The sequence below is a fragment of the Lithobates pipiens genome, unplaced genomic scaffold (assembly GCF_037356315.1).
Source record: "Lithobates pipiens isolate NorthernLeopardFrog02 unplaced genomic scaffold, aLitPip1_a1.2 Scaffold_1, whole genome shotgun sequence".
In the NCBI taxonomy this organism is placed as follows: Eukaryota; Metazoa; Chordata; class Amphibia; order Anura; family Ranidae; genus Lithobates; species Lithobates pipiens.
In genome coordinates, this window is record NW_027507685.1 from 227,185,833 (window position 1) to 227,199,990 (window position 14,158).

Genomic DNA, 14,158 nt, shown 5'->3' on the forward strand with positions numbered 1-14,158 from the left:
CCTATACTGCAGCAGTCCTTCAGCGGTATAGGGACTGACGTACAGTCTGCTAAACACTAATACACAACCTGCTTGGTCCACAAAAGTTCTTATAAGGACTGGTAACTTGGTATAGGGTGCTACGGTACATAGGCTTGAGTGCGGTACAGTCTGCTGTTCTGTAAGGACCGCTATCGGTCCACAATAGATAGGGTTGACGTGCACCACTGCTGACCGCTCACCTATACTGCAGCAGTCCTTCAGCGGTATAGGGACTGACGTACAGTCTGCTAATCACTAACACACAACCTGCTTGTTCCACAAAAGTTCTTATAAGGACTGGTAACTTGGTATAGGGTGCTACGGTACATAGGCCTGAGTGCGTTACAGTCTGCTGTTCTGTAAGGACCGCTATCGGTCCACAATACATAGGGTTGCCGTGCACTACTGCTGACCGCTGCCCTATACTGCAGCAGTCCTTCATTGGTATAGGGACTGACGTACAGTCTGCTAATCACTAACACACAACCTGCTTGGTCCACAAAAGTTCTTATAAGGACTGGTAACTTGGTATAGGGTGCTACGGTACATAGGCCTGAGTGCGTTACAGTCTGCTGTTCTGTAAGGACCGCTATCGGTCCACAATACATAGGGTTGCCGTGCACTACTGCTGACCGCTGCCCTATACTGCAGCAGTCCTTCAGCGGTATAGGGACTGACGTACAGTCTGCTAAACACTAATACACAACCTGCTTGGTCCACAAAAGTTCTTATAAGGACTGGTAACTTGGTATAGGGTGCTACGGTACATAGGCTTGAGTGCGGTACAGTCTGCTGTTCTGTAAGGACCGCTATCGGTCCACAATAGATAGGGTTGACGTGCACCACTGCTGACCGCTCACCTATACTGCAGCAGTCCTTCAGCGGTATAGGGACTGACGTACAGTCTGCTAATCACTAACACACAACCTGCTTGTTCCACAAAAGTTCTTATAAGGACTGGTAACTTGGTATAGGGTGCTACGGTACATAGGCCTGAGTGCGTTACAGTCTGCTGTTCTGTAAGGACCGCTATCGGTCCACAATACATAGGGTTGCCGTGCACTACTGCTGACCGCTGCCCTATACTGCAGCAGTCCTTCATTGGTATAGGGACTGACGTACAGTCTGCTAATCACTAACACACAACCTGCTTGGTCCACAAAAGTTCTTATAAGGACTGGTAACTTGGTATAGGGTGCTACGGTACATAGGCCTGAGTGCGTTACAGTCTGCTGTTCTGTAAGGACCGCTATCGGTCCACAATACATAGGGTTGCCGTGCACTACTGCTGACCGCTGCCCTATACTGCAGCAGTCCTTCAGCGGTATAGGGACTGACGCACAGTCTGCTAAACACTAACACACAACCTGCTTGGTCCACAAAAGTTTTTATAAGGACTGGTAACTTGGTATAGGGTGCTACGGTACATAGGCCTGAGTGCAGTACAGTCTGCTGTTCTGTAAGGACCGCTATCGGTCCACAATACATAGGGTTGCCGTGCACTACTGCTGACCGCTGCCCTATACTGCAGCAGTCCTTCATTGGTATAGGGACTGACGTACAGTCTGCTAATCACTAACACACAACCTGCTTGGTCCACAAAAGTTCTTATAAGGACTGGTAACTTGGTATAGGGTGCTACGGTACATAGGCCTGAGTGCGTTACAGTCTGCTGTTCTGTAAGGACCGCTATCGGTCCACAATACATAGGGTTGCCGTGCACTACTGCTGACCGCTGCCCTATACTGCAGCAGTCCTTCAGCGGTATAGGGACTGACGTACAGTCTGCTAAACACTAATACACAACCTGCTTGGTCCACAAAAGTTCTTATAAGGACTGGTAACTTGGTATAGGGTGCTACGGTACATAGGCTTGAGTGCGGTACAGTCTGCTGTTCTGTAAGGACCGCTATCGGTCCACAATAGATAGGGTTGACGTGCACCACTGCTGACCGCTCACCTATACTGCAGCAGTCCTTCAGCGGTATAGGGACTGACGTACAGTCTGCTAATCACTAACACACAACCTGCTTGTTCCACAAAAGTTCTTATAAGGACTGGTAACTTGGTATAGGGTGCTACGGTACATAGGCCTGAGTGCGTTACAGTCTGCTGTTCTGTAAGGACCGCTATCGGTCCACAATACATAGGGTTGCCGTGCACTACTGCTGACCGCTGCCCTATACTGCAGCAGTCCTTCATTGGTATAGGGACTGACGTACAGTCTGCTAATCACTAACACACAACCTGCTTGGTCCACAAAAGTTCTTATAAGGACTGGTAACTTGGTATAGGGTGCTACGGTACATAGGCCTGAGTGCGTTACAGTCTGCTGTTCTGTAAGGACCGCTATCGGTCCACAATACATAGGGTTGCCGTGCACTACTGCTGACCGCTGCCCTATACTGCAGCAGTCCTTCAGCGGTATAGGGACTGACGTACAGTCTGCTAAACACTAATACACAACCTGCTTGGTCCACAAAAGTTCTTATAAGGACTGGTAACTTGGTATAGGGTGCTACGGTACATAGGCTTGAGTGCGGTACAGTCTGCTGTTCTGTAAGGACCGCTATCGGTCCACAATAGATAGGGTTGACGTGCACCACTGCTGACCGCTCACCTATACTGCAGCAGTCCTTCAGCGGTATAGGGACTGACGTACAGTCTGCTAATCACTAACACACAACCTGCTTGTTCCACAAAAGTTCTTATAAGGACTGGTAACTTGGTATAGGGTGCTACGGTACATAGGCCTGAGTGCGTTACAGTCTGCTGTTCTGTAAGGACCGCTATCGGTCCACAATACATAGGGTTGCCGTGCACTACTGCTGACCGCTGCCCTATACTGCAGCAGTCCTTCATTGGTATAGGGACTGACGTACAGTCTGCTAATCACTAACACACAACCTGCTTGGTCCACAAAAGTTCTTATAAGGACTGGTAACTTGGTATAGGGTGCTACGGTACATAGGCCTGAGTGCGTTACAGTCTGCTGTTCTGTAAGGACCGCTATCGGTCCACAATACATAGGGTTGCCGTGCACTACTGCTGACCGCTGCCCTATACTGCAGCAGTCCTTCAGCGGTATAGGGACTGACGTACAGTCTGCTAAACACTAATACACAACCTGCTTGGTCCACAAAAGTTCTTATAAGGACTGGTAACTTGGTATAGGGTGCTACGGTACATAGGCTTGAGTGCGGTACAGTCTGCTGTTCTGTAAGGACCGCTATCGGTCCACAATAGATAGGGTTGACGTGCACCACTGCTGACCGCTCACCTATACTGCAGCAGTCCTTCAGCGGTATAGGGACTGACGTACAGTCTGCTAATCACTAACACACAACCTGCTTGTTCCACAAAAGTTCTTATAAGGACTGGTAACTTGGTATAGGGTGCTACGGTACATAGGCTTGAGTGCGGTACAGTCTGCTGTTCTGTAAGGACCGCTATCGGTCCACAATAGATAGGGTTGACGTGCACCACTGCTGACCGCTGCCCTATACTGCAGCAGTCCTTCAGCGGTATAGGGACTGACGTACAGTCTGCTAAACACTAATACACAACCTGCTTGGTCCACAAAAGTTCTTATAAGGACTGGTAACTTGGTATAGGGTGCTACGGTACATAGGCTTGAGTGCGGTACAGTCTGCTGTTCTGTAAGGACCGCTATAGGTCCACAATAGATAGGGTTGACGTGCACCACTGCTGACCGCTCACCTATACTGCAGCAGTCCTTCAGCGGTATAGGGACTAAGAGTTTTGTCACAGGGTCATTTAAAAAATGACATGCAGAGGAAGAGGCAGGCCCTTCCGCAGGGGTGGTAGGGGTAGGGCAGGAGCAACAGGCTTGAGCCAAAGTGGGAAGTTGCAGAAGGTGCGTTCAATTACTTTAAAGGATGCACCAGACTTGGTTGAGTGGCTCGCTCAGCCTTACTCTTCTGCACCCTCCTCATCCTCTCGATCTGCACCCTCTTCTTCACTCTCTGCTATGTGCACCCCCAAAGACACTACCACCAACAACACGACCACCACCACCACCACCACATACCTTCCGCTTGAGTCACTGGAATTATTTTCCGATCCATATCAAGAGGACATTTCTGATGCGCAGCCACTCTTGGTATTGGATCAGGAAGAGGAGGTAGCAACAAGCGCTACTCAGCAGTCTGACGCCAGTACCCAGATCAGCCCAAGGAGGAGGTTGGTCCCCGGTGTTGCTGCCTACTCTACTTATAGCGGTGGGGAAGGTGACGTTGATGATGACGTGTCTAGTGATGTCACGTGGGTGCCCACAAGAGAGGAAGAGGAGGGGAGTTCAGAGGGAGATATGGACCAGCAGATAGGGAGGAGAAGCAGCAATGACTTACATTGCACAGCAGGGACAAAGCAGACTGCAAATGTATCAGGAGCGAGTCATCGACCATGTACGGTCACATCTGGCGCTCCCAGGACACCGGCACATGGCTCCGCAGTGTGGGCTTTTTTTAACGTGTCCGCTGCTGACAATAGCGTTGCCATCTGCAATCTTTGCAGTCAACGCGTTAGTCGCGGTAAGCCCAATACTCACCTAGGGACGACCGCCTTAAGAAGGCACATGAGCAGCCATCACCGAGCCCAGTGGGAGCAACGGAACACACAAAGCCACACTGCAGGCTCTCACCGTCCAGCCTCGTCTTCTACTTCTCCTTCTCCTCTCTCCTCACAATTGTCCTCCACTCCACCTTCCATCACGCCAAGCTCACATTTTTCTGCAAAAAGGCAGGCTTCTGTGGGCCTAATGTTTGAGCGTAAAAAAATGATGACGCCGGATAACCCTCTTGCCCAACGGTTGGCGGCTGGCTTGTCAGAACTCATAGCCCGCCAACTACTGCCATATAAACTGGTGGACTCGGAGGCCTTTCGCAAATTTGTGGCCATTGGAACACCACAATGGAAGGTCCCAGGAAGGAAGTATTTCTCAGAGAAGGGCATCCCAGAGCTATATGGCCATGTTCAGCGGCAAGTGAATGTATCTCTGGCACACAGTGTCGGTGCCAAGATACATCTGACCACAGACACGTGGTCTAGCAAACACGGGCAGGGAAGGTATATCAGTTTTACTGCCCACTGGGTGAACCTTCTGACGGCCGTCAAGCATGTAACCCGTGGCACCCGTGTAGATTTGGTTTTACCGCCACGGATTGCATGCAGGCCTGACTCTTCTTCTCCTCCTCCTACTCCATCCTCCTCCCTCTCCTCCTCAGCTGCCTCCTCCTTTTCCGCTGCTAGCGTCTCTTCCACTGCACCGCCCAAGCTCCCCAGAACCTATTCCACATGCCAGGTGAGACGTTGCCATGCCGTGCTGCGTCTGTTGTGCCTGGAAGCAAAGAGCCACACTGGCCCGGCACTCCTTTCAGCTTTGCGTTCACAGGCAGATGAGTGGCTAACACCGCTCAATTTGACAGTTGGTAAAGTGGTGTGTGACAACGGTGCCAATCTGCTTAGCGCATTGAAACAGGGCAAAATCACGCACGTGCCGTGCATGGCACACGTCTTAAACTTGGTCGTGCAGCGATTCCTTGTCAAATACCCTGGGGTCCAGGACATCTTGCGGCAGGCAAGGAAAATCTCGGCCCATTTCAGAAGATCTTACACGGCCATGGCTCGCCTTGCTGACATTCAGCGGCGACACCATCTGCCGGTCAGACGTCTTATTTGCGATTGCCCGACGCGATGGAACTCAACCTTCTATATGCTTGATAGGCTGCTCCAGCAGAAACGTGCAGTTAACGTCTACCTGTATGAACTCTGCGAAAGAAACGGTTCTGGGGAGCTGGGTTTTTTTTCACCGCGCCAGTGGCTGCTCATGCGCGACACATGCAGACTTCTGCGGCCATTTGAGGAGATCACCAAACTGGTCAGTCGCAGCCATGGCGCCATCAGTGACATGGTACCTTATGCCTTCTTTCTGGAGCGTGCATTGCGTCGTGTCATTGATCAGGCTGTGGAGGAGCAGGAGCGGGAAGATGAGGAAGTCGCAATGCTGGATGAATTCCCAGGGGGGGCTACTCTATCTGAGACAAGTCAACAACAGGAGTCTGATGAGGAGTCAGAGGAGGATGGTGCCGGGGCGGATGAGCAGGAGCAAGAAGAGCATGCTTTAAACCTTTCTGGGATCCCTGTTGTGCGAGGATGGGGAGAGGAGAATGAAGAGGACGACATTATCCTGGATGATGAGCAGGAGCCAGGCCACCACACCGCTTCCACTTTAGTGCAAATGGGGGCCTTCATGCTCCAGTGTTTTAATAGGGACCCCCGTATAAAAAGCATGAGGGTCAAGGACCAGTACTGGGTGGCAACGTACTTAGACCCCCGGTACAAACACAAAATGGCGGAAATGTTACCGCCGTCGCAGAGGGCTGTCAGAATGCAGCACTTCCAGGCCTTGCTTCGAGAAATGCTGCATTCTGCTTTTGCGTGCGCTGGCAGAGGAGCAATTCCCACTCCCAGAGAAGGATTTGCGGGTACCAATCCAACAGCGCCTGCAAGAAGAGGCCGGTTTGAAGATGTGTTGGTGACTTCGGATATGAGGTCATTCTTTCAGCCGACCCATCGACAGGTGTCATCCGGATCCAGCATCAGGGAACGCCTAGACCGTCAGGTGTCCGACTACATTGGGTTAACGGCCGATGTGGACGCTCTGAGGAGTGATGAACCCCTAGACTACTGGGTGGGCAGGCTTGACCTCTGGCCAGAGCTTGCCCAATTTGCAATCGAACTGTTGGCTTGCCCCTCATCCAGTGTCCTGTCCGAAAGGACGTTCAGCGCAGCAGGGGGGATTGTGACCGATAAGCGTACTCGCCTAGCTCACCACAGTGTTAACTACCTCACATTTCTAAAAATGAATGAGGCATGGATCTCGGAGGAATTCAACACATGTGATCAGTAGACCATGTATATGTCTATAAACAATTTTTGGAATCAAGCACACAGACCTTCTTAATTCATTTGGCTCACTTCCCTGACCCAAAAAAGCACACCGTACTATATGCCCCTACCCTCCTCTTTGAAGAGGTTGAGCGGTGTCATATTTCTACTGGGGCTGCTTATTATGAGGGGTTCCCACCATCCCTGTGCTGTGCTGACTTCCTCCTGGGTGTTCTTATTATGAGGGGCTCCCACCATCCCTGTGCTGTGCTGACTTCCTCCTGGGGGTTCTTATTATGAGGGGATCACACCATCCCTGTGCTGTGCTGACTTCCTCCTGGGGCTGCTTACGGTGCTGCTGTCAGCGCTGTATGTCACGGAGCTGCTGTCAGCGCTGTATGTCACGGAGCTGCTGTCAGCGCTGTATGTCACGGAGCTGCTGTCAGCGCTGTATGTCACGGAGCTGCTGTCAGCGCTGTATGTCACGGAGCTGCTGTCAGCGCTGTATGTCACGGAGCTGCTGTCAGCGCTGTATGTCACGGAGCTGCTGTCAGCGCTGTATGTCACGGAGCTGCTGTCAGCGCTGTATGTCACGGAGCTGCTGTCAGCGCTGTATGTCACGGAGCTGCTGTCAGCGCTGTATGTCACGGAGCTGCTGTCAGCGCTGTATGTCACGGTGCTGCTGTCAGCGCTGTATGTCACGGAGCTGCTGTCAGCGCTGTATGTCACGGAGCTGCTGTCAGCGCTGTATGTCACGGAGCTGCTGTCAGCGCTGTATGTCACGGAGCTGCTGTCAGCGCTGTATGTCACGGAGCTGCTGTCAGCGCTGTATGTCACGGTGCTGCTGTCAGCGCTGTATGTCACGGAGCTGCTGTCAGCGCTGTATGTCACGGAGCTGCTGTCAGCGCTGTATGTCACGGAGCTGCTGTCAGCGCTGTATGTCACGGAGCTGCTGTCAGCGCTGTATGTCACGGAGCTGCTGTCAGCGCTGTATGTCACGGTGCTGATGTCAGTGCTCTGTATTACGGTGCTGCTGTCAGTGCTCTGTATCTCCTGCACCCTCTTGTTTGCCTACCCTGGTCCCTGACCTTCCCTCTCCTCCATTGCCTTCATTAGCTCCATAGTCCTGAATTGTCAGAACAATTTCCCAAATAAAAAAAAAATGCTTGTAGTTATCGATCCCAAATTCACCTCATACATGTATTATGCTATTGTCCAGGTGGTGGGACTACGTGCTACCCCCTAATAATTACCCCGTGGCCGCAAATTCGACCTAAAGGTTTGCGAAATTCGCCTCCCATTGAAGTCAATGGAGCCCGCGGCGAACGGTCGTTTTCGCGAACGTTTGTGTCCGTTCGCGTTTCGCGTTCGCGAAACGTCCCGTCGGAAGTTCGTCCATCACTACTGCTGGCTTTAAAAAAAAAAAAAACGGCGGAACTCCCGGCAGACTCCCGCTTTAAGCATATTAATTTAGCCACCAGAGTAGACTGCATCCCCACTTTAAGCTTCTAGCTCTACCATTATATTTTTTGTCAAACATCCAATAAAATTTTTTAGATATTTCCACCTCTTGGATTACTTTTGTCACAAAAGCATTTATTTTTTGTGTCAAAAACAAAAGGGGCTTTCATCAGAACACCAAGTGCATTGAAGTATACATTTCCATGGCAAGGAACTGATGTGAAAATAAAAACAGAATCTTGCAAGTCTACAGTATAAATAAATGAAAAGCGAAGATTGTCCAGTGGACAAAAACTGCAATTGTTTTAAGTCACTGATGTCTGTAAGACTAAAATTACATATAAATGTTGGTTGTAAGCATTAATCAGCTTTAGTCAGGACAGAAATTGTCAGTCAACCTTACTTAATACCAGATTATTTTCCTTGTCATAACCACTTGACCGTTGGAAAATTTACCCCACTTCCTGACATTTTTTGCGATACAGCATTACGTTACTTTAACTGGCAATTGTGCAGTCATGCAATGTTGTACCCAAATAGAATTTATGTAATTTTTTCCCACAAATAGAGCTTTGTTTTGGTGGTATTTGATTATCACTGTGTTTTGTATTTTTTGCACTATAAACAAAAAAAGACCAACAATTTTGAAATAAAAAAAACATAATTTTTTACTTTCTGCAAAAAAAAATAATCCAATAAATAAAAAATAAAAAAATCGAATTTCTTCATCAATTTAGGCCAATATGTATTTTGCCAACTATTTTTGGTAAAAAAAAAAAAATCTAAATAAGTGTATATTGATTGGTTTGCTCAAAATTTGTATCAGGACACATTGGTAAGTGGTAATGAATATCTCCTGCTTTTTTTTTTATTAACAAAGGAAAACTGGCCCAAAACAGTATAGCTGTATATTTCTTGGTACTACCATATCCTACCACCAACGAACAACCCAAAATAAATTCTCCTGTTCCTGACGATCACAGTGTGTATGTGTATGTTAGGTGTTGTATGTACCCATATTACAGCCCACAAAACAATAGTGCTCATTTTGCTTTATTTTTATCCAACCTAAAACACACTGACACTGACACTAATTAATGAAAAAATTTAAATTCTGCCCCTGCCCAAAAAAATAAAAATAAATACTGACCCTGACCTTGACACAAACACTAACCCTGGCACTGACCTAGATCAGACCTTGATCTAGGTATTTATTTATTTATTTTCTGCTCAAGAACAAAGAGATACTATGTATCTGTATCCTTCATTCACAGAAAAAGAAAACACAGGACGTGATTCACAGTGACTGAGCACTGTGATAGCCAATCAGAGGCTATCACAGTGATCAGGTGACCTGGAATCTCGAGCTCCGGGTCCTGATTATTAGTAGGGGCTTATGGCGAGACCCTGGTCTCTGTGCTGGGAGCGTGCCATGCGGCATGCTCTGGGCACAAAGGGAGGTACGCAAATATGTGGCCCACGGCAAAAAGCCCAGTGCGGTGGGGCCGCATATTTGTGTGACGTTGGTGTGAAGGGGTTAAATTGGTTGGCCAGCCTGGTTTTCTCTCGGGGGAAATTGAGGTTATAGATCAGAGGGTTGATATCATGAGATATATGTTGTGTATAAATTTGAAATATTATACTATTTGTAGTCACAAAAGATAAGTAGACATGGAATGAAAATGTTAAAGAGTAATTAAAGTGTTGCCCCCCCCCCCCGCCTCCCCCCACAAAAAAAAATTCATGAATGTGCATAAAAAAAAAAAATATATATATATATATTTTTTACTCATCTCTAAATGGCTGTTGCTAGGGGGTCCCTAGTAGTCTGCCTCCTTCAGTGCCTGGGCTCTTGACGTCATTTCCCCTCAGTTAACGAAGGGCTCAGCCCTGCCCCCTCCCTCTTGTCACTCACCTGCGACAAGTGACAGGTCCCAGATGACTGCGTGGCCAATCATGGTGCATGGCACCGCTTGTGCATGCGCAGTGAGTGCCCGGCTGTGAAGCCACAGCCAGGCGCCCACAGTTACAATACACTGAACAGAGGGGAAGACGATTGGGGCTTCGTTCCCCCGCATCGCTGGACCCTGGAACAAGTAAGTATCCAATTATTAAAAGTCAGCAGCTGCAGTATTTGTAGCTGCTGACTTTAATTTTTTTTTTATAATGGGAACACCACTTTAAATTAGTATAGTGGGGGTAACATAGGGTAGAATTCAATAGAATGGAAAAGAAAGGGGTAGGGAAGGGGTAAGAAGGGCGTGGGAGTGGTCCAATGTGTCCTGAAAAAAATAAGGCATATTCCACCTAGATGCATAAAGTAGTTGTAATTATATGTACGGTTTTACTAACACAAGTCACAAAATTGGGCTTAGGCATTAAGATTTGTTTTACCCTTAGGCGCAAAGGAGTTAAAAGAGTTGTAAAGCCAGAAGGTTTCTTTATATTAATGTATCCGCTGATAGCGTTATGAGAAAAAAAAAAGATCACTGAGCTTTTGTTGACTTGGCTGACAACTGATCACATTGTAAGGGCCCGGGACCGGCCCCTTACTCGGATCAGTGATCACCCGAGTTTCATTGACTCGGTGATCAAGGTGTGCTCCATGCACGCCCTGTGGGGTGCGCGCAGGGGAGGCCTCCCGGCAATTCAGGTCCACACTGTGGCTGTCATTTGGCCATAGCGCGGATGTCAAGTGGTTAAACTGAAGCTGCACATTTAGTGACCTTGAATGAGTGACTTGTATAGCGCTACCTATGCAAACTGAATTGTCTCAGGGCTCTTTCATGCCACCAGTCCATCTGCAGCTTTTTACGTGGTCATTAACCTGTAGGGCCCCGACACACTTACAACATTGACATATACATACACATATTATGGCCATTTTTTATTTTTTATTGTTTTGGACAGGGTCTAATTAACCTACCAGCATGTCTTTGGAGTGTGGGAGGAAAATGGAGTACCCGGAGGAAGCCCACGCAGGCACAGGGAGAACATGCAAACTCTGGGCAGATAGTGTTGTGGTTGGGATTTGAACCAGAAACCCTATGGCTGCTAGGTGAAAGTGCTAACCACTACACCACGGTGCTGCCCATATGGGCATACAGTGTAAACTATGGCTGTAGCTGTGACACCTGAAAGCCACAGCTATAGCATTTTTTTTCTCATAGGAATGCATTACAGAAGGTATCCCATGCACAAAACAACCGCCACCAGCATTTACTCGTGCACGTATAGGCATATGTTTCATAACTGTACACTAAAAATGATGGCCTCGCACAAGAGCCCTTACGAAGGTGGAACATTTTTTTTTTTTACATTACTATGTTGAAATATATGGAAAGGCAAAACTTTTTTTCTTAGGCTTGGGTAGAATAGGGAATGATTCCTGTTTGTTTTCTGTGTTTCATCTGTGATTATTGAAATATTTAGAAATAAAAAAATAAAAAAGCTTTGGTTTGACATACACTTTAATTATTCAAGATTTTGTTTTTGGGGGTTCACATCTACTTTAAGGACTCTAATAAAAAATAAAGATCATCATTTACAGGTGAAACCAGCATTCCACAATAAAGTGATCAACTTACCTGTGTAAGTGGTAACAGCAGACAATAAAAGAATCAGTGATGAAGATAGTAAGTATTTCCTCATCATACAGATGTTGGTTCCTCCTCCACCTGCTGTGTGTCTCCTTCGTTCTGCGGAATAGTCGGGGTAGCCTGAGGCTGGTTTGGAAGTGATATAGCTCAAGCAATCCAACTCTTCTGAACAGGTCTAGGTGTGTCGCCAGCTACTAGGCACTGCCAAGTAAAATATCCTTACTAAACTGAAAGGTAATATACGGCACTCTGGATTATCCTCAGTGGGCTCAGAAGAGATGTCATTGTCTACCAAGAATTAATCACATTCTTGAGTAATAAAGAACACAAGCCGGGATTTCATCCATGACAAACATAATGAAATACACCTGCCAAGCACTATACCTAATATTCCCAATGAACCCTGTGCATATTTCACAATGCTATACAGAGATTTCCAGTATGCAGAATGTTTAAATGTACGAATAGCCCAAATTTACATTTTTCTTCTTTTTTTTTAGTGTGTGTTTTTACTTTGCACTTTCTGGCTTGTATTTGCACTTGTTATTGGCACTCTACAATTATTACAAAATGGAACCTCAATAATTTGCATATCTATCATACAGGACAGGACACTGAGTATTCATTTATGGTAAAAGTGATGTATATACATATCAGCTGCTGATCAAAATTTGCGGGGGGGTCACAAACAAACTGAAAAATTAAAAAAAAAAAAACATTGATTGCAGCCTCACTTTGCCCATCAAATGCAGCCACTGTTCCCATCAATTGCAGCCACTGTGCCCATCAAACGCTGTGCCCATCATCAGGGACAGTAGTCATCAGGACACATGGAGAGGATCAATCTACTTGGCAGGCACAGAGGCAAATTATATATATATATATATATATATATATATACATACATACATACATATATATATATATATACACACACACACAGTATATACAGTATCGCACAGAAGTGAGTACACCCCTCACATTTTTGTAAATATTTTATTATATATTTTCATGTGACAACACTGAAGAAATGACACTTTGCTACAATGTAAAGTAGTGAGTGTACAGCTTGTATAACAGTGTAAGTTTGCTGCCCCTTCAAAATAACTCAAAACACAGCCATTAATGTCTAAACCACTGCCAGGAAAAGTGAGTACACCCCTAAGTGAAAAAGTCCAAATTGGGCCCAATTAGCCATTTTCCCTCCCCGGTGTCATTTGACTCATTAGTGTTCCAAGGTATCAGGTGTGAATGGGGAGCAGGTGTGTTAAATTTGGTGTTATTGCTCTCACTCTCATATTGGTTACTGGAAGTTCAACCTGGCACCTCATGGCAAAAAACTCTCTGAGGATCTGAAAAAAAGAATTGTTGCTCTACATAAAGATGACCTAGGCTATAAGAAGATTGTCAAGACCGTGAAACTGAGCTGCAGCATGGTGGCCAAGAGCATACAGCAGTTTATCAGGACAGGTTCCACTCAGAACAGGTATATACAGTAGTTGTCTTTGGGAAATAGATGTAAAGTGCTATCAGCATTGCTGCAGAGGTTGAAGGGGTGGGGGGGTCAGCCTGTCAGTGCTCAGACCATACACCGCACACTGCATCAAATTGATCTGCATGGCTGTCATCCCAGAAGGAAGCCTCTTCTAAAGATGATGCACAAGAAAGCCCGCAGTTTGCTGAAGACAAGCAAGCAGACATGGATTACTGGAACCATGGCCTGTGGTCTGATGAGACCAAGATAAACGTATTTGGTTCAGATGGTATCAAGTGTGTGGGGTTGACAACCAGGTGAGGAGTACAAAGATAAAGTGTGTCTTGTCTACAGTCAAGCATGGTGGTGGGAGTGTCATGGTCTGGGGCTGCATGAGTGCTGCCGACACTGGGGAGCTACAGTTCATTGAGGGAATCATTAATGCCAACATGTACTGTGACATACTGAAGCAGAGTATGATCCCCTCCCTTTGGAGACTGGACCGCAGGGCAGTATTTCAACATGATAGCGACCCCAAACACACCTCCAAGATGACCACTGCCTTGTTAAAGAAGCTGAGATTAAAGGTGATGGACTGACCAAGCATGTCTCCAGACCTAAACCCTATTGAGAATGTGTGGGGCATCCTAAAACAGAAGGTGGAGGAGCGCAAAGGTCTCTAACATTCACCAGC

The 14,158-nt window shown here is 47.1% G+C and overlaps 1 protein-coding gene across 1 annotated transcript in view; it reads right to left on the reverse strand.

Annotated features, from left to right (window-relative positions):
- Window positions 1-12,260, reverse strand: part of LOC143983897 (major histocompatibility complex class I-related protein 1-like) — a 45,427-nt gene extending 33,167 nt beyond the window's left edge. The window contains exon 1 of the mRNA XM_077484033.1: window positions 11,979-12,260. Within this exon, the coding sequence (XP_077340159.1) occupies window positions 11,979-12,045 (67 nt within the window). The 5' untranslated portion in view covers window positions 12,046-12,260. The remainder of the gene's footprint in view (window positions 1-11,978) is intronic.
- Between the last annotated feature and the right edge of the window lie 1,898 nt (window positions 12,261-14,158).